The sequence below is a fragment of the Anomaloglossus baeobatrachus genome, chromosome 1 (assembly GCF_048569485.1).
Source record: "Anomaloglossus baeobatrachus isolate aAnoBae1 chromosome 1, aAnoBae1.hap1, whole genome shotgun sequence".
In the NCBI taxonomy this organism is placed as follows: Eukaryota; Metazoa; Chordata; class Amphibia; order Anura; family Aromobatidae; genus Anomaloglossus; species Anomaloglossus baeobatrachus.
Genome location: NC_134353.1, coordinates 149,645,067 through 149,666,906, shown reverse-complemented (window position 1 = coordinate 149,666,906; position 21,840 = coordinate 149,645,067). Strand labels below are relative to the sequence as shown.

At 48.7% G+C, this 21,840-nt stretch overlaps 1 protein-coding gene across 1 annotated transcript in view; it reads left to right on the top strand.

The window, feature by feature from the left end:
- Positions 1–21,840, top strand: part of LOC142290546 (cytochrome P450 4V2-like) — a 146,337-nt gene that overhangs the window by 61,767 nt on the left and 62,730 nt on the right. Inside the window, exon 4 of the mRNA XM_075334511.1 lies at positions 18,549–18,739. Within this exon, the coding sequence (XP_075190626.1) occupies positions 18,549–18,739 (191 nt within the window). The remainder of the gene's footprint in view (positions 1–18,548; positions 18,740–21,840) is intronic.

Below are 21,840 nucleotides of genomic sequence, written 5' to 3'. Positions count from 1 at the left end.
GGGGGGGTGCTGTCGTGTGGCCGGGAGATCCTGAGCACGGTTTACCTGTTGAGGCACTAAGCCCCCAACCTTGGTATACATGTCCCCTGTTCTGCATTTTAGAAAAAAAAATATCATATACTCACTGGCTCCATCAGGTCTTGAGCGGTGCAGTGCAGGCAGGACATCGCACGCACAAGACAGCAGAGTCATAGTTACATAGTTACATAGTTACTTAGGTTGAAAAAAGACCTAGGTCCATCTAGTTCAACCTTCCTCCACCAGTTCTACATTTAGTCACTAAGTCATTTATAACCAACAATGTTTTGTGTACTGAGGAAATCATCCAGCCCTTTTTTAAAAGCTGTTATAGTATCTGCCATTACTACCTCTTGTGGTAGGGCATTCCACAGTCTGACCGCTCTAACTGTAAAGAACCCTTTCCTATTTAGGTTTCGGAATCGCTTTTCTTCCACTCGCAGTGAGTGCCCCCTAGTCCTTAGTACTGTCTTTGGAAGGAATAAGTCATGTGCCAGTCCTTTATATTGGCCACACATGTATTTATACATATAAATGAGATCTCCTCTGAGACGTCTTTTTTCTAAGCTAAACATATCTAACTTTTTCAACCTGTCATCATATGGGAGGCCTCCATTCCTTGTAATAGTCTAGTTGCCCGCCTTTGAACTGACTCTAACTTCTGAATGTCCTTTTTAAAATGTGGAGCCCAAAACTGGATCCCGTATTCCAGATGTGGCCTTACAAGTGATTTATAGAGGGGTAACAATACGTTGGGATCACGGGATCTAATCTCTCTTTTTATACACCCTAAAATCTTGTTTGCTTTAGCAGCTGCTGCTTGACATTGAGTGCTGCTGCTCAGCTTATTTGTAATGAGAATACCCAAGTCCTTCTCCTGTTCTGTACTCCCGAGTTTACTTCCATTTAATGTATACGCAGCTATAGGATTACTCCGTCCTAGGTGCATTACTTTACATTTATCAACATTAAATCTCATTTGCCAAGTATCTGCCCATTCTGACATCTTATCCAGATCTTTTTGTAATATTGTACTATCCAGGTCAGTTTTTAATATCCTACATAGTTTGGTGTCATCGGCAAAGACTGACACTGTACTATCAATCCCATCCACAAGGTCATTAATAAAGAGAGTAAAAAGAATCGGTCCAAGCACAGATCCCTGCGGCACCCCACTGCTGACTATAGCCAATTTAGAGAATGTACCATTTATGACTACTCTTTGTTTCCTATCTTTTAGCCAATTCCTTACCCAGTTGCATATTGTGTCCCCTAGTCCTTGCTTCTGGAGCTTTAGTATAAGGCTATTATGTGGTACAGTATCAAATGCCTTTGCAAAGTCCAAATAAATCACATCAGCTGCATTACCAATATCCAGGTTTGAACTTACCCCCTCATAGAACTCCAACAGGTTGGTTAGACACGACTTATCTTTCATGAATCCATGCTGTTTGTCAGTTATCATATTATTTTCTGCAATATATTTTTGCATGTCATCCCTTAAAATGCCCTCAAAAACTTTGCATACTACTGATGTCAGGTTTACTGGACGGTAGTTGCCTGGATCTACCCTTCTACCTTTCTTAAATATCGGTACCACATCAGCAATCCTCCAATCCTGAGGCACCAACCCTGTTACAAGTGAGTCTAAAAATATGAGATACAGCGGTCTGTCGATTACGGAGCTCAATTCCCTCAATATTCGTGGATGAATGCCATCTGGCCCTGGGGATTTGTCAATGTTTAATTTACTCAGAGTCCCGGCGCTGAGCGATGACGTCACCACGCTGGGACGCTGTGTCCTGCGTGTGCGCTGTTATCAGCAGCAGTGCAGGGAGATCATGTCACCTCCACAATGCCAGGGAACCTGCCACCTCCAATATGCGATCTGACATATTAGCAGACGCATATTTGCCCTAATAGCAGCTCCCTACCCATCCCTGTGCTGTAAAATTGTGTAATATGAAAGTAATAAAAAACGTTTTATTACTTTCATATTTCCTATGTAGATTACAGAGCTGCTGGCCCCATGGGCGGCAGCTTGCCCTATGAGTGTCTGCATACTTTACGTGGTATCACGCCCCTGTGGGCGTGATACCATGGAGTCACATGAGAGACGTCCCCATCCGTCATTTTATCCTGCGCACGTTTATACTTACCACTGCAGCAGGCTTCTCTTCCGGGTTCTCCTTGTCAGTTTCTGAAGCCGGCGAATGAACAACTTTCCCCTTCTTCCTCTCCTCTACCTTCACTCTCCTGTCTAGCACCAGTTGTTCCAGTCACTGTCAGCCATTTTATATTAAACGGTTTTTCTACAATTTTTAAAAATTATTACTAAAGCAGCCCTGCTAAAATTGGAATGGACGACCTTCCCCATACAGATCTCATCCCATATGGCTGCTTTTCCAGTGCAGATCTCATCCCATGTGGCTCCTTTCTCCTACAGATCCCATCCCATGTGGCTCCTTTCCTCCTACAGATCCCATCCCATGTGGTCTCTTTCCCCTGAAGATCCGATCCCACAATGGCCCCTTTCCCCCTACAAATCCCATCCTATCATGGCTTCTTTTACCAGCAGATCTTATCCCATGTGCTCCTTTTCCCATATAGCTCCCATCTTATGTGGCCTCCTCTCCCTATATAGCTCCCATCTTATGAGACCTCCTCTCCCCATATAGCTCCCATCTTTATGCAGCCTCCTCTCCCCATATTGCTCCCATCTATGCAGCCTCCTCTTCCCATATAGCACCCATCTATGCAGCCTCCTCTCTCCATATAGCTCCCATCTATGCAGCCTCCTCTTCCCATATAGCTCCCATCTATGCAGCCTCCTCTCCCCATATAGCTCCCATCTATGCATCCTCCTCTCCCCATATAGCTCCCATCTACTGTATGAAGCCTTCTCTCCCCATATAGCTCCCATCTGTGGCCTCCTCTCCCCATAACTCCCATCTTTATGCGGCTCCTCTCCCCATATAGCTCCCATCTTTATGTGGCCTCCTCTCCCCATATAGCTGCCATCTTTTGCGGGCACTTTCCCCATATAGCTGCCATCTTTTGCGGGCCCTTTCCCCATATAGCTGCCATCTTTTGCGGGCCCTTTCCCCATATAGCTGCCATCTTTTGCGGCCCCTCTCTCCATATAGCTGCCATCTTTTGCGGCCCCTCTCCCCATATAGCTTCCATCTTTTGCGGCCCCTCTTCCCATATAGCTCCCATCTTTTGCGGCCAGTCTCCCCATATAGCTGCCATCTTATGCGGCCTCTCTCCCTGCATCTTCAGCTCACTGAGCGCTTACCTGCTCCAAGCACCGGCAGCATCTCCTCTGTCTTTCGGCCTCCTCCGCGGCACTCTGCACACTGACGCTGACAGACAGCAGTAGGAGGAGCTATCTCTTCACACTGCCGTGACCTCTGCAGCATCAGTGCGTCCCCGCTGCATGCTGGGTCAGGGAGCAGACAGGCTCCACTGTACCCGGAAGTGCAGCGCGGAGGTACGGGGATTCATTTGTGCTAGTGTCTTAAAGACACTAACACAGATGAATACAGTGAACCAGATCGCCGGAGTTGTTTCTTGCCGGTTCGGGGAACCGGCTGCTATTTTAACAACCAGTTCACCCGAACCGGAGAGAACTGGCTGAATTCCACCCCTGCCTGGAGTCTTCTCCATCTTCTTTCCCGCTGGGCAAAACTCCAGGGCTCCGCCCACCCGACTCACATGTACGTGACATCATCGCAGGTCTTGCAGCTCCAATAGCTGCTCTGTTTGTGCCTCCGCTCCACACATGGCTAATTTGCATATTTTACAAATTAGCCATGTGGACAGCGCTAGAGGTGCTTTCCCTCAGCGCTCTTCAGATATTCCGGTATGCCGTACCGGCACGTACCACCGCAAAAGAAGCACTGCACTAAACACACACACACAGACACACACACGAATAGTCACCTGTCTCCAGCCATGCAGTCCCCAGCACTGACGTCCTCAGTGCCATGGCCCCGCTCGGCTCCACCCCCCTCTCACTCCGCCCCCCGCACACATTACCCCTCTTGGGTCCGCTCCGCCCTCCGCATGTATACACTGAACACACACACACAAATAGTCACCTGTACCCAGCCATGCAGTCCCCGGCACTGACGTCCTCCGCCCCCCGCACACATTACTCCGCAGGATGGGGGCACATGTCTGGATGATGGCTGCACCACGATGGGGGCACATGCCAGCATTGGGCCATATCACAGCATCTGCATATTTTTACTTAGCTTTACACTGTTCATGGCCTTCTTTCATTACAAGCCATGGACATCATTAAACATTAGACTCATCTATTAAAACTGTTCCTTCTGTTGTTTGTAATTTTAAAACCAATAAACAATCATACGAATACTAAATTAAACATAACCCATCCAGTCCATTCATTACCTTATTATTCAATCTGCTAACCTACATACACATTCTAGACTACCCGATAGGTTAGTGTCGCACTTCACCCAAATCAGCGGATGGGGTAAGAATCCTGTTCGTGACGCCAGAAGTTGTCGTGGGCAGGGGTGCCTGACCGCGTCAGGGAAGGCTACCCGAGGCGCTCGGATCCGGGATCGTGGCTGAGGCTCGAGTGGCAGCTGGATCCAGGGCTCGTGCAGCGGCCCATCTCCCACAACAATAAAAAAGGGGGGGTATTTACAGGGGAATAGTTTGTCAGTGACGCCACCCGTGGGTTGCGGTGATGGTTGGTGACACCGCCGCTGCCTTGGTATGGGACGCCCGGGGCTGATGGAGCGGGGCAGCAAGATGGTATCCCCTCTACGGGTAGGGGAGGTGTTGTTCCGGGGCCCAGGTGTACGGGGAAGGATGCTGCGGAACGTGTTCTGCAGGGCTGGAACGGGTGGTAATGGTGTACTCACAGTTCCAGAGAAATTCACACAGAGTCCAAATTGTAAATCAAATTGCCAGTGACCGGTGACCTCCGGTGGGTGTATTCGGGTCCCACACCCTGGTACAGTAAACAGGGGTCCCTTCATCCTGCCCTTAAGCGAGCTTTACACGCTACGATATCGTTAATGAATTATCGTCGGGGTCACGTTGTTAGTGACGCACATCCGGCGTCATTAATGATATCGCAGTGTGTGACATTTATGTGTGACCTAAAACGATCGCAAAAGTGGCAAAAATTGTTTGCTGTGGAGAGGTCATCCTCAAACAAAAAATCGTTTACTTCTAATTAGCGATGTTGTTCGTTGTTCCTGGGGCAGCACACATCGCTGTGTGTGACACCACAGGAGCGACGAACATCTCCTTACCTGCAGCTGCCAGCAATGCGGAAGGAAGGAGGTGGGCGGGATGTTACGTCCCGGTCATCTCCGCCCCTCCGGTTCTATTGGACGGCTGCCGTGTGACGTCGCTGTGACGCCGCAAGAACCGCCCCCTTAGAAAGGAGGCGGATCGCCGGCCAGAGCGACGTCACAGGACAGGTAAGTCTGTGTGACGGGGTAAGCAAGGTTGTGCGCGATGAGCAGCGATTTGTCCGTGTCGCACAACCGACGGGGGCGGGTACGATCGCTTGCGATCTCGCTAGCGAGATCGCAGAGTGTAAAGCCCGCTTTAGTGTTTGTGTCTTCAGTTTGACTACTCCGCTTGAAACGGGGAAATCCATAACATAAAACATTTCAACATTTCTTCCCTTACAGGGATGCATATTTTCTTAAACGTTGCATAACAGTTCCTTCTCCCTTCAACCCGCCACCCAAAGCACCTGAACCCCTGGTGCCACTGCTAACTCTGGTGTCACACCACTCCAAGTTCCTGACGGTGTCCTTGGTGACCGGGCTGAAGTTCCTCCCCCACCACTCCACCCCAAAGGGTCCCAAAGTCCCGGAACCCTCTGGCCTGGAGGTTAGCCACCGGTTCTGCTGGTGACTGGGCCTCAGCCGACTCTACCGCAGGCCCTTCCTCCAACCAGTCCAAGGGAAAGACTGGGTTTAAACTGGGAAAGGGGGTAGCCGGGATCCGCTACCTTTTACTCCTTATTCTATCAGACAATCGGGGTGAGTGTGGAGGCCGGTACTATCTTCCCCACTACCTGGCTACACTGATCACCTTCCCAGGCGTACAGGCTCCATTCTCCACACCGTCGGCAACACTCGTATTTGCTACTTCTCTGCGGAGCTGCTGCTGCTGTTCCCAGCATGGGGCACGGTTCCCGTGCTCCTCCTCCTGCTCAGGAGTGAGGCCCACTTGGATTCCCTCGGCGCCGGTTACGACCGGCCTCTCATACTGCCGTGGGCCCCACCGATCGGTGGCTTCCCTGCAGGAACACTCCGGCTGCTCCTCAGCCGGGGCGGGGTGCTTGGGAGCGGTGCGGCCTGGCTCAGGGCCGGATGAGATGTCGTCCGGGCTGCGGCCTGGCTCGGGGCCGGATGAGATGTTGTCAGCGATGCTGGAGTGATGGTGGAGGTAAGGCCTGAGGACCCAGCAACTGGTTCCTCCCCTGCAGATGATACGGGCTCCGCTGCCACGGACTGAGGCAACGGGTCGGTCAGGGCTTTGGCTGCGGACACGGGCGACGAGGGAGGCAGCATGGCGTAGGGGAGCAGACCGGACCCCTCAGCCAGGCAGGCCGGTTCCTGGGGAACATAGGGGTGTGGGTCACTGCTTACCCGATCCTCTGAGGCCATCTTCACTTCGCGCGCCCGGACAGCTGCAGCCAGGCCCTTCATCTCCGATGTCCACTTTGCCAGGATGAAGTCGGCTTGGGCCTGGATCCTCCGACACATCCTCTCCGTCAGCTCTTTGATCCAGTCAGCGGTTCCGGGGACGGGACTCGTTGGACGCTGTCTGCCACGTTGCAGCGACATCTTGCTGCTGGTGTCCAGGAATGGGTTTCTGCAGAGACCTGGCGTCCCTGCACTTTATCAGTTCTGGTTACATGCTGCTCCTCCACCTTCCCTCTTGGTTTTCAACAGCAGTCTCGCGGGACCCACTGTCCTTTGCAACTTCCTGCTCTGGAGATCATCGGGTTCCAACCTCGTTATTATAGGGCGGGGCCTCAGATTCACATTCTTTTCGGGAAGAAGATGGTGAGGTTGTTGATTTTGGCGCCAAAAATGGCGGGCAAGATGGTGGCGGTCCAAAAATTTCTGCGTTTCACGGTTCAACAGTTCAGAAAAAGGCAGGGCAGACTTCACCCAAATCAGCGGATGGGGTAAGAATCCTGTTCTTGACGCCAGAAGTTGTCGCAGGCAGGGGTGACTGACCACGTCAGGGAAGGCTACCCGAGGCGCTCGGATCCGGGATCGTGGCTGGGGCTCGAGTGGCAGCCGGATCCGGGGCTCGTGCAGCGGCCCATCGCCCACAACAATAAAAAAGGGGGGGTATTTACAGGGGAAGAGTTTGTCAGTGACGACACCCGTGGGTTGCGGTGATGGTTGGTGACACCGCCGCTGCCTTGGTATGGGACACACGGGGCTGATGGAGCGAGGCAGCAGGATGGTATCCCCTCCACGGGTAGGGGAGATGTTGTCCTGGGGCCCAGGTGTACGGGGAAGGATGTTGCGGAACGTGTTCTGCAGGGCTGGACTGGATGGTACCGGTGTACTCACATTTCCAGAGAAATTCACACAAAGTCCAAATTGTAAACCAAATTGCCAGTGACCTGTGACCTCTGGCGGGTGTATTCGGGTCCCTTCCTCCTGCACTTAGTGTTTGTCTCTTCAGTTTGACTACTCCGCTTGAAACGGGGAAGTCCACTCCCGGTGATTCTGTGTGTTGGGAGCTGTGGCCCGCGAGAACTGACCCGTGGGATCTTAGCAGGCAGTTGCAGAGCTCTATTCCCCTCGTTGGGCTTCCGTCTCGCTCTCTGGGCTTACTAGTGGGACAAGACGAGGAGACTTGTCTCCGGCTGGCTAATTGACAAGGGGCTTGAAGCTGTCCTTGCCCTAGGGTCCAGGCACCCTGACTGTGCACGGCCTCCAGACCGGATTTCCGCTGTCGGCAGCAGCGGGCTACAACCCTGCCCCGGTCCACTTAACGTCTCCTGCGACCGGATCTCCGTCGCCTGTGGCCCTGTCTGCCGACTGCCACCTAGTCAGTAGTCCGGTAGTCCAGAGGCTCCAACCCCTGACTACCCTGTCACTTCACACTCCTCTCTACTCCACAGTCCAAGCTAAACTGTCTTGTTCCTTTCCCGAACACCTAAGGACCCCCTAGGTGGGCATCACCATCCGCTTGGCACCACCCACTGTTGTGTCCCTATTATCATTGGGTGTGACTAGGCTTTGCTGGCTGATGTTGTGTACCTGGGTGTGGGTTTGTGTTGGTATGCCAAGGAGGATAGACCTGCACCTGGAAGATCTGTGCAGTCTCTGTGACAACCTGGTTTTGCCAGGGTGTCACATGAAAATCGGGACACCTTCTAGTATATGTATATATATATATATATATATAAAATATGCCCTATTTATCATGGATGGAACTTCCTACAAAGAGTTTGTCCTATTTAATTTTATTTCAGTAAAGATTTAGATTTATTCAAATCCTGGCTGATTACTCGCGCCCTTACTATCGGTGGTTATATCACATAGTAGGTATGGAAAATAGCAAACAGGTATGTTATGTGACCTTAAACTTTAAGGCTGTGTGCACATGTTGCATTTTTATCGCTTTTTTTTTTTATGCGTTTTTAAAGCAGATTTGTCACAAAACCTAAAGGGATTCCTGACTCCACAAAAGGCAGTCAGAATCCTGAAGTGTGGTGCACATGTTGAGTATTTTCTCCTTGCAGTACATAATCTGCAGCATGTCAGTTCTTTCAGCATTTTTGCTGCATTTTTTCACCCATTGACTTAACCGAAATCAGTGAAAAATGGAATATTTTTGTAGCTTTGTTGCTTTTTTTTTTGCATGTATTTTTAAACAGCAGTGAATGTTACAGAGATAGATAAAACCCATTTGGACTTAAGGCCACTTTACACACAGCGACATCGCTAGCGATGTTGCTGGTGAAAGCACCCGCCCCCGTCGGTTGTGCGTCACTGGCAAATCGCTGCCCGTGGCGCACAATATTGTTAGTCCCCGTCACACGGACTTAGCTGCCTAGCGATGTCGCTGTGGCCGGTGAACTGCCTCCTTTCTAAGGGGGAGGTTCGTTTGGCGTCACAGCGGCGTCACTAAGCGGCCGCCCAATAGAAGTGGAGGGGCGGAGATGAGCGAACGGAACATCTCGCCCACCTCCTTCCTCCCTCATTGCGGGCGGCCGCAGGTACAGTGATGTTCCTCGTTCCTGCAGTGTCACACATAGCGATGTGTGCTGCCGCAGGAACGACGAACAACCTGCGTTCTGCAACAGCAACGATAATCGGGAAAGGAACAACGTGTCAACGATCAACGATTAGATAAGTAATTTTGATCGTTAACGGTCGTTCCTGCGTTTCACACGCAACGACGTTGCTAACGAGGCCGGATGTGTGTCACGAATTCCGTAACCCCAACGGCATCTCGTTAGCGATGTCATTGCGTGTAAAGCCCGCTTTGTGAGACTCCTATACTGTAACATCTTGGACCAATTATTCACACACACCATGTGTACTTTCTTTTGTCCTTAGAAATATAGTATATGTTTGCCCTTTACTTTAAGCATTACACAACCATCCAATATTTAAATCTTATTTATGCAACGAATGTGAAGGTTTGGTTCTGACAAGAATGTTTTTATTTTATGCCGTGTCTGTTTTTTTTACATCCTACACATTCCCCTAGTTCCTCTTTTTAAATGGTTTTAATATGTACAAACCTTAGAATTGATATAGTAGTAAAGAATTTTTACATTAGTCTTTGGAGAAGAGAATCTCTTCCTTCTGAAAGATCTGTATTGATATAAATAGACAGAGAGAGTGACAGAGCAACTGAGAGAGTGGCAGAGCGACAAAGAGAGCAACTAAGAGAGCATCAGATAGTGATAGCGGGAGCGATAGAGCGGACACTAGAATAATAGAGAAAGGAATAGGCAGAGCGGCAGAGAGACCAAGAGAGAGAGAGAATGATAGAGAGCGCCAGACAGAGTGACAGAGCAACTGAGAGAGTGACAGAGAGTGACAAAGAGAGCAATGAGAGAGCATCAGATAGTGATAGCGGGAGTGACAGAGAGGACAATAGAGGGTCATTCCATGTCAAGTGGACCAGTGGTCCCCACTCGACCTTCTCCGATTTTGCAGAAAATTTATAAGGATGTACATGTATGTTTGAAAAGAGGTTCTGTAAATTTTTAGGGCCAGATCTCAAATACATTGGGCACTGTTGACCTTTCACTGGAGGACCCCCCCAAGGCTGCGGCTTCAGCTAAAAGGATTTTGCAAACTTTGGCACATAGCCATTAGAGTTCTATACTGGCTATGATGCTGAAATCTGGCATACTAGCTCAACTTTTGCTGCTAAACACAATAAAATTATTACCGGATATGACAAAACAATATTTCGGCCGCAATTTTGTGTCAAAGTAGCTTGTAAAACGCCTCGCATAAAATGTATGCCTAACTTTGCCCATATATAACTCAAGACCAAAAACCAATAGTAACTAGTGCTTTGCCCTGTACAACAAACATCTACATGACTTTGCATTGCTGCAATATCACGGTCAAAGCATATGTATTTGTAGAAATATTCACACCCACATATGATGAAAAACGTAAAAAACCCGAATTTTACCTATTTTTAGGTCAAATTTCTCAAAAAGGGTACCCCTAAAATATATTCATTCTGATATCATTAGAAAGAGCACATTTTTCTCTACAAGGATCAATGTTTTTTTTTTTTTGGAGTCTCTCAGTTTAAGAAAAGAAAAATGCCACTGAACATGGTGTTATTTATGCGCATAATGCATTGATTTTGTGTTTGATTTTCAGATTCTTATCACGTTACAGAGTTGTATTGTTGCTAGCAATGTCTATTATAATCAAAAACCTATAAACCTTTTTATTTATGAAAAGTTATTGACTAATAATAATAACTAATAATAACTAATCAGTGATTGCTCACGACATGACAGAGTTGCAGTCCACACTTTCTTAACAGTAATTGTGGAGTATCTCCAGACTCTCATCAATGGGATTCATCATATCCACTACTTCAGCGATGGATCTGCAGCCCAGTACAAAATTTCAAAAATGTTCTCAACTTGTGCCACCACAATGCTGATTTCAATATCAGCGCTGAATGGAATTTTTTTGGTAGCAGTCATGGAAAGTCGCCCTGTGATGGGATTGGAGGGACAGCAAAGAGGTTGGCAGCTGGTGCCAGTCTTCAACGCCCAACTGAAAACCAAATACTGACCCCGGTGGATTTATTCAACTTTTGAACGAGCAACTGCATGGAATCAAGTTTTATTTTGTTCCAAAATAAAAATTGATGAAATAGGGGTAGTTCAAGAGGAAAGGTTCAAAGATGGACATACAATTGCTGGAACAAGAGAAAATCACCAGTTTGTGCCAATTGATGACAAAAAGATTGGCATTTCAAGGGTGTCAAATGACCCATCATCTTTCATTGCCCATGTAGATAGATCTGTCAGATCAGTTGCCTTTTGTGCCAATTGCAAACCTCCAGCCAGGGCAATACATTGCCTGCATTTACGATAGGAACTGGTGGATTGGAAATATTTCTGAAATTTCAGTTGACGACCATGATGCATTAATACATTTTATGCATCCTCGTGGACCAGCTAGCTTCTTTCACTGGCCTGTGAGAAATGATACATGCTGGATTCCCGAGCAGTCAATCATTGCAATAATTCCAGCACCAGCTGCAACAGCAATGGGCCGACAATACAACTTCTCTGAACCCATTATGTTGCAAATTCAGCAACAATTCCAGACCACTTAGACTGAACATTATGGCTTGGGAACCAATAAAAGATCCCCAATATTAGGCTTGGGATCCTAGGCAAAGACACCCACCCTCAGACTTCGGAACCTGCAGTAAAGAGACCACCCGCGACTTGCCTTGCACGGCTATCGGCCATGGCTCCTAGGCGATGGAGCTGCTAATTCTCAAAGGACAGCATTATTACAATTCTTAATAGCATTATAATACCAATTCTTAGGGAATTGGTTGTGGTATAACCACCATGGACCAACGCAAGGGTTTGAATAGTGCAGTTACCATTCATTGCGTATTAATAAATAACACCATGTTCAGTGGCATTTTTCTTTTCTTAAACTGAGAGACTCCAAAAAAAAAACAACAATGATCCTTGTAGAGAACAATGTGCTATTTCTAATGATATCAGAATTAATATATTTTAGGGGTACCCTTTTTGAGAAATTTTACCTAAAAATAGGTAAAATTCGGGTTTTTTACGTTTTTCATCATATGTGGGTGTGAATATTTCCACAAATACATATGCTTTGACCGTAATATTGCAGCAATGCAAAGTCATGTAGATGTTTGTTGTACAGGGCAAAGCACCAGTTACTATTGTTTTTTGGTCTTGAGTTATATATGGGCAAAGTTAGGCATACATTTTATGCTAGGCGTTTTACAAGCTACTTTGACACAAAATTGAGACCAAAATATTGTTTTGTCATAGCTGGTAATAGTTTTATCGTGTTTAGCAGCAAAAGTTGAGCTAGTATGCCAAATTTCAGCATCATAGCCAGTATAGAACTCTAATGGCTATGTGCCAAAGTTGGCAAAATCCTCTTAGCAGAAGCCACAGGCTTGGTGGACCCTCCAATGAAAGGGCAACAGTGCCCAATGTATTTGAGATCTGGCCCTAAAAATTTACAGAACCTCTTTTCAAACATACATGTACATCCTTATAAATTTTCAACACAATCGGAGAAGGTCGAGTGGGGACGATTTTTAAAACTGGTCCACTTGACATGGAATGACCCTAGAGTATTAGGCAGTGTGGCAGAGAGATCAAGCGGGACAGGGGGAGCGACATAGTGATAGAGAGACAAATAGGCAGTGTGGCAGAGAGATCAAGAGAAAGAGAGAGAATGATAGAGAGCACCAGACAGAGCGACAGCAACTGAGAGAGCGACATACAGAGTGACATAGGGAGCACCAGAAAGAGCGCGACAGAGAGAGTGAAACAGGGCGACAGTGAGAGCGACAGAGAACAACAGAGAGAGTGACAGAGCAAAAGAGAAAGCAACAGACAGAGTGACTGACAGAGGGACAGATAGAGCGACAACGAGAGGGACAGAGAAAGCGATAGAACAACAGACAGAGCAATGCAAAGAATGACAAAGAGAGCGATAGAGTGACGGAGTGAGCAACTGAGAGAGTGATATAGGGAGCGACAGAGCACAACAGACGTAATAAAATTGCACCCTGTGGAGCTTATTGGGCAGCTTTTTATGATTAAATAAATAACTAAATGAAAATAACAATGTGGGGTCCCCACTATTTTTGATAACTAGGAAAGGGAAGCAGACAGCTGCGAGCTGAACGTACATGCAGAAACTCCAATTTGTCTATTCTCTCCACAAACAATATGGAAAAAGTATCAATTTGATCAGCTTATCACTTGGAACTGTATTGATAGAAGTAAACTGATTTAATTTCAATCCTAACATATTAGTGCACTTGCTCCAACCATATGACCCAATACAACATCTGTATGTCTATATTTATATTACAATCAGCAAACTAACACAAGCTACATAGGAGATGTATAGTTCAACATCAACAAACAGGATTTAAAGGGAATCTGTCACCAAGTTTTTGCTACCTCATCTGAGAGCAGTGTAATATAGGAAAAGATTCTAATGATGTATCACTTCCTTTACTGGGTGCAGCAGCAGAGATTTGAGATGTAGTAGAGCTCAGAAAGCTAACCCCCACCCACGCCACTGCTTTATATGTACATTGCATATTGACAGTGAGCTGCTTATCAGAAGAGGAGGTGTTGTTCTGAAATCACCTGATTATATAACCTTCATTGTAAGTAAACAACAGCACACAGCGTAATAAGTAACACACCCCTGATATAGTGTTTTAACCCCAGTAGTATACTGCCCTAAGATTACATAGCAAAAACATGCTGACATATTTGCTTTAAGTGACCCCACAGTTCTATGAAAAGGAGTGCTGCTGATTGTAGCATGGTGAAAAAAGCTACTTTTCCCAGAAGCACCCTGCTCCTCTCCAGTACATCAGACCCTTCCCTCCTTCTCCTGTAGGCTCCTGAATAGCTCTGTGCCGCTCCCGTGCCAGCAGCCGCCACTGCTCGGATCCGGAGCCGCTGTGTGTGTCTCTGGCTTGAGGGATCTGTGGCGCCCCTGAGGCTTCCGTCGCCACAGGTCATTGCACCCCACCAGCGGTGTGATGCCCTCTTCTGGGAGAGGAAGAGAGTGAACTCCGGTCCCCTGGTAAATCCACACTACACCCATTGTTAGGTACATACTAGGACCAGGGAAAGTGGCAGGCAACCCTCCCATGCTGCATGCTGGGAGGGGCCGTAAGACCCATCCCTGCTCCTATGGGTTACAGCTTAGCAACTGGGAGGTGGGAGGAGCCACAAGAGTGCAGACACAGATAGGAAGGTCTAGTGAAGTCAGTCTACCTCAGGGAGTGAGAGAAGCAGCATGTAGTTGGAGGAGAAGAACGAGAGAAAGGAGGAGGAGGTGGAGGCCTGCTGGAGGCAGGCAAGGAGGAGAAAGAAAAGAAAGAAAGAAAGAAGGAAAGAAAGCTCCAAGTCAGACAGGAGCAGAGAAACTGAAGGAGACGCTTCCTGGTGAAGACCCTGGGACCCAGAGGTCCAGGCGACACCATGTAGGAGACAGAAGGAGTCGCAGGGCCACGGGTAGTCCTAGAAGTATCACGAGCAGGCCTAGAGGTACCAAGGAGAGAGGGCCCTAGAAGTGCCACGGGTAGTTGTAGGCTGCGGTGGCCTGTTCCACAGTGACATCGGTGGAGGGACTAAGCTGCGACAGGGGACGGTCCCTAGAGACTGGAGGAGTGCAAAAACATCTCCAAACGGTAAAAACCGAGGCCCAGGGACGTTGTAAGCTCCCAGGGCCAGAACCCATAGCAGACTTCCAGAAAAGGGGTAATCAGCCGACAGGTGACCCCCCAGCCTGGAGGCTGTAGTGGAGGCCAAGCCAGGTCCATCCTAACAAAGGCAAGGCTAAGGAAGACAGCAGAAGAAAGAGACACTAAGAGAAGGGTACCGGCTTTCACTCTCAGAATCACCCAGAAACGGCGGAGGTCCCTGACAGTGGTCCCAGCAGTCCAAGGGTCCCTACAGCTGTGACAAGAAGTGTGAGTAAAGAACTTGAACTGCACCCTTGAAGTGGTCTCTGTTATTTCAGCTGCATAGACATTCACAAGCACCAACTGTGCCCCGGGCATTGCTCCACCTTTTGGAAGCAGTACCACCATTGCTGCAGTAACATCATCCCGGAGGCCTCACACAGCAGCGGCGGCTTATTAGCCGCATACCACAGGTGGCATCACGAACACAACCATTAAAAAGCAAGCCACATATTGTACTGACACCCACCAGGGCCACGGAGCCGGGCCCAGCCACCACTGACTACCACCGGACTAGTCCGGCCCGGCACCGGGTGTCCCATAGCCCTGGGGTGGGCGAGTCAGATCCTCCGGGGGTCACGCGGACACGCCGAATAAAAGGGGGGACGTAGATGTACGGGCTTGGCCGTATTAAGTTCATGACGCCACCCACGGTGTGTGGTGAAGTGGGACACCACCGCTGCTGTTGTGGGGCACCCGGGGGAGATGTAGTGGCAGCTGAATGTTAACCCCTCCGTGGGTAGGGTTTCCCCGGGACCCAGTGTCTTTGTGCAGGGTGTAGCGGTGGCAAGGGTCGGTGCACCCTGACGTGCGAGGGGATGTTTGGTTACTCACATCAAATGAATCATACGAGTTTTTTGGTAAACCAAGGTGCTGGTGGCCGGCCGCCGCAGCCGGTTGCATTCAGGTCCCCCACCCAGGCTGGTGGTCGCTGTCCTTTTCCCTCTGCACTTGCTTTGTGTATGGTGGACTGCCTGGTCTGGAACTCAGGAGTTTGCTCCCAGCTGGCTGTGGCCTAAGGAGCCATGCCCCCAGACGCTGGCCCGTGGGATCTATGGGCCCTGGCGGTGGCCTTATCCCTATCGGTGGGCTGTTGTCTTCTTTAGGGTCTTTGGGTGGGACAAGACCTATAATCCTGCCCTCAATCGGTTAATTAGCTAGGCCGCTGGTTTCGGTCCTGGCTTCAGGGTCTGAGTACCCCCTCTGTGCTACGGTTTCCGGGTCAGTTCTTCGTGCCGGTACCGGCAGGATACAACCCTGTCCCGGTCCACCTCGGAACTGCTGAGCCGTCTTCCTCCCGTCTCCTGCTGAAGGAGACCACCGTCTGCCACCTAGCCAAAGGCTCCAGGGCTCTAACCCTGGCGCCGTTCAACTTGAGCTTCTCCTCCTGCTGGGACTACACCTAGCCCCAGCCTCCACTCCTCTCAACTTGAACTCAGACTAAAGCGGGCTTTACACTCTACAATGTATCAAACGATATGTCGTCGGGGGTCACGTCGTAATTGACGCACATCCGGCGCCGTTTGACATATCGTAGCGTGTGACAGCTACAAGCGTCTGTTAACGAGCAAAAATACTTACCTTATCGTTGCTTGTTGACACGTCACTCATTTTCAAAAAATCAAACGTCCTTCTGTGCTCCGGTTGTTCATCGTTCCCGAGGCAGCATACATCGCTACGTGTGACACCCCGGGACCGACGAACTGCAGCTTACCTGCGGCCGCCGCCAATGCGGAAGGAAGGAGGTGGGCGGGATGTTACGTCCCGCTCATCTCCGCCCCTCCGCTTCTATTGGGCGGCCGCTATGTGACCTCGCTGTGACGCCGAACGTCCCACCCCCTTCAGGAAGAGGATGTTCGCCGCCCACAGCCAGGTCGTTCGGGAGGTAAGTGCGTGTGACGGGGGTTACCAACTTTGTGCAACACTGGCAACAAATTGTCCGTGCCGCACAAACGATAAGGGTGGGTGCGATCGCAAACGCGATCGCACGAGAAATTGAAGCATGTAAAGCAGGCTTTAGACTCGACAAGACTGACTGTTTTTCCCGCCCCGGGCTGTCTAGACCCCTAGGTGGGCGTTCCCAACCGCCTGGTCCCACCCACTGGTGTGTCCATCTTTCCCTAAGGGAGGGGGTGACTAGGATTTCAGGTCAACTGTGTGTTACCTAAGTGAGGGATAGTGTTGTGCGGGGGCCTATCTATGACTACCTGGTTTTGCCAGGGCGTCACAGCTCTACCTCTCTGAATTGATGACTCAGAGCTGAAAGCATGCTGACTGATGAATGGGTAAAGCTACAAAAGCTTGTAGTACAGCTCTTCTATACTATTTTTAGCTCTGCTGCATCCACAACAGATATTTGGCACATTCTCAAGCAAATCTCCTTATGGAATACATGCTAGTCTTCTGTGCACTGTATGGTCCTGTAAATTACTCAAACAGTCCGATTTTTATCTTCTGCCATGTATATTCAGCTGCATGCGTGTATTTACATTACTGATCTGTTAGCTGATTTCCAGGAGAGATCAACATTTCTACACTCCACTCTGCTGTCCTGCCTGCACAAGGAAGCACTACAGAGCTGACAGGTCTGAACTGTGCTTGATGCCTGCTGCTGACAGATCAACAATGCAAAACTGCAAATGTCATTTTGATGATGCATGTGGCAGAAGATCATTTGAATAAAGAGCGGCATTTGCAGTTTTGCATCATTGATCTGTCAGTAGCAGACATCAAACACAGCTCAGCCCTGCTTGTCTCAGTTGTGAATTCAGAGCAAAGTAATGGATTCTTGATTTCTGCTGCAAACCAGCTAACAGATTTTTAATGTAAAAATGCACATGCAGTTATATTGATGTAGATGGCAGAAGATAAAATTGGTCTGACAGACTACTGTACAAGACCATACAGTGCACAGAAGAATAGAGTGTAGAATACCATCTGTCATTGATAGAGGCAGAGCAAAGCTATTCTGGAACCCAGCGGAGACAGACTGTACTGTGCAAGCACAACCAGTAGCTCTGTAACTATAGCAAAATGGTTCCAAAAGCACCTGGAGTGTAAATAGAGCCTGGAGGAGCTTCTGAGGGAGGCTGGAGACACACTTGCGAGTGACTTGGCGAGGCTCGCATCGGCATCACCTGACATGGTCGCATACTCTCCTGACTGGAGTGGGTCGGCTGCGTATATTTCTATGCAGCTGAAACGCTCCTGTCCACAGAGTGTGCGGCCATGTGAGGTGATGCCGATGCGAGACTCGCCGAGTCACTCGCAAGTGTGACTCCAGCCGTAGACTGACATGTGCAAGGCAGGGCAGATTTAACAATGAGTTACATTGCCAAATTACACAGCTATATATGTAAATCATTGTAACATCACATTGTGATTTTGGGATTAGCCCTTTAATTATAACTGTTTAAACAATTACCATAATCAGAGTCATATTTTTCCACTTGTTTTTTTTTCTCTATATTTTATTATTTACATGTCTTTTGTGTTTCCAGCACTGGAGACAAGTGGCGGTCCAGAAGAAAGATGATAACGCCATCCTTCCACTTTGCTATTCTTTCGGAATTTCTGGAAGTTATGAATGAACAATCAAACATATTGGTAGAGAAGCTCAACGGTCGGGCTGGCAAAGGGACTTTTAACTGCTTCATGGACGTAACTCTTTGCGCTTTGGATATAATATGTGGTATGTAAAAGATGGGGACAACATTAAAGGGATTCTCATGTTAAAACATCCTGAATATTGAGGTATCCAAAATAACACAGAGTATACATTGTTGACGGTAGATAAAAAACGCTATAAGAAGAGTATTAGAATTTCACCCTCATTTTCACCTTTATGTACAATTGGTCTCAAAGGACTACCAATCCCTAATCCCTACTAATATCTTTCCCTAAAAATAACATATGCAACAAATAAGCGGAGACCACCACATAAGTACATAATAAAGTTAGTGCTTCATCATGAACTGAGAAATCAACCTCAAAACAATGACATAAAATATATGCACACAACAATAAGAATACATAAATAATTTATTGATACATCCAAGATACCAAAATAAGAAACAACAACATACCAGCATCAATGTGTATGTATTAAACTTCTAGGGGCCAATTATGATAGGAAGCCCTAACCTAGTTATACCCCAATAAGTCAGCATAATAATCAGGTAACATGGGGTTTACTAGAATGTAAACCACACAGTATAATCAATAATAGCCATAACCCTACACAATAATATCATTACACTGGCTATCTGACTACAGTGGTTCAAAAGTTATTTGCAGGACCCTTGTTCATCAGCCAATTTGGTAGTCCATGGTTGCCAGACCAGAACCTGAGTCTGATTTTATACTATGTAAATCAGGATCACTAGAGAAGATCAGGGTAAATTCTAACCCTTTATTAGAAAATTCAGAAATTGATAATGATTTTATAACATTTAAGAATAAGTAATTGTTGGGCTAACACATTTATACATTTCATCTATTGTAATTGATCAGTGAGCAAACTATTGAAATTTAGACTTTTAAAAAAAAATAAATAAACAAATTATGGTGCTCACCTTGTGTAATAAATAACATAATATTTCCAATTTTTTACAAGTATGGCAATACCAATTATGTTCATTTTTAATCTTATTTTTTTTAAATTATCAAACAGGAAAATTAATTGGTTTAAAGTTTTAAAATAGTGTTCAAAAATAAGAATATCTACAAAATATGAAACTGGTTTTAAAGAGACTTAATTGTGTGATCATCCAATTGTTGGTACAATATACAGAAAGGTCCCCAACCAGTGGCTTAGGAGCGACATGTGGCTCATGGGCCTATGATATGTGGCTCGAGGCTTGTTGCATTAGCACCGGGCCCAGCAGCTATGAAAAGCAGGTCTCCAGATGGTGAATTATGTGAGAAGCCGCACACACAAGAGCAGATCTGGATGCTCATATACTAGCTAAGGGGGTTTAGATGTAATTTAAGTATGGTAGGCTGGAGACAGGATGACACTGCACGTCAGAGGAGGTCGTTGAAGCTGGAGGTGACAGTATGGTGGGAGCGCTTCATGCGACAATACTAAATGGGGGTAAGGTAGTGTCGCGGGTGGGGAGGACGCCGCCGCTGCTGCGCTCTCGCTAATGCTCAGGTCCGGCACTGCTGCGGCTGCTGCTGGAGCGTCTGGCGTCGGGGCCTGCGGGGCTTTGATGGCCCGCTCTTTCAGTACTGCTAAGTCCAGATTGGGGTGTTCTAAGGCCCACAGCCGCAGCTGTTTGCGGTCTTCCTACGGACCCCAGCCCCTGCAGGAATTGCTCTACTAGCATCTTATTACTGTCCGCATCATTAATAGTGTCCACCCGCTTCAGTGTACGAAGGGCTGTTTGCAGGCGCAGGGCGTAGTCTCTTACATTGTCCGCAGGCCGTTGTCGGCACTGATAAAACTGCATCCTCAGCTCCTCTTCGGTGCGGGTCTCAAAAGCGATTTGTAGTTTTTCGAAAATGGTAGTCACCGAGGCCCGGTCCGCGTCGGTCCAGGTCTCTGCCTCCTGCTCAGCCGCGCCGGTTAGCTGCCCTAGCACTACCGCTGCCCGTTGTCTATCAGCCAAGGGATATAAATCGAGGACCGGGCTAATCTTTTTCCGGAACACCTACAGAGCATCAGGCTTCCCATCGTACTGCGGTAGCCAGGTAGCGCTGGGCACATATGGCAGGGAGAACGGCATCACCTGGGCGACCGCTGGACCTGCGCCCCCCCACGCTCCTGCAACCGGAGCAGGGACTATCCCGTTTCCAACTACGGGTGCGGCGGGAGTTGCAACCGCCACTCCTCCAACAGCTCCGTCGGGCGCAGACATCTTTTTCCCGTCCCCCCTTGGTTCTCTTCAGCACTTCCGCTTGTTGGGGGGCGGGGCTTCGCTTTCGCGCCTTCCCTGCTCGGAGAAGATGCTCGAGCGGGAGATTTTCGCGCCAAGATGGCGGCGCTTCAAAATTTTCGGCCGGACACCGCCGGCGGAGATCACAAGGCGCACTTCTATGGGTAAGTAGATGGGTTCAATCCTGTTCACAGCGCCAAGTTGTCGCGGGCGGGGAGGACGCCGCCGCTGCTGCGCTCTCGCTAACGCTTGGGTCCGGCGCTGCTGCGGCTGCTGCTGCTGCTCGGTGGCTCGAGCGGTGGGCCGGATGCGGGGACTCGAGCGGCGCTCCTCGCCCGTGAGTGAAAGGGGTGGTTGGTTTGGGGGATTTAGTCCGTGACGCCATCCACGGGTCGTGGTGAAGATGGGCACCACCGCTGCTGGTGACGGGGATCCCGGGAGCGATGGTAGGGAGCAGCTGGGATGTTGTTTTCCCCCTCCATGGGTAGGGGTCGGTGGTCCCGGGGCACGCTGATGTGACGGGGAGGCTGGGTTGGTGAGGTGCAGGGTCGCAGGGACAGCGCGGCGCGGTGCCGGATGGCACGGGTGTACTCACTCGGTAAGAAATGTACAAAGTCCTCGGTAAACCAAACGGCTGGATGGACGGGTCCCGCAGCCGGCTGCTGTGTCTCTTCCCGGACAGGTGATGGCGGCCGTCTTTCCCTGCACCTTGATGTTCTTGCTTGACTACTATGGATCCCCAACTGTAGTCCGCTCCCCGGTGTATGGGTACCGGAGGAGCCCGTTTGCCCGCAGGTGCTGGCCCTTGGGTCTCTAGCCTTAGGCGGTAGCTGTATACCCTCACGGTGTGGGCGGTTGCCTTCAATCGGGACTTTTGCTGTTAGGAAACCCCTGGGGTTCCGGTCACATTCGG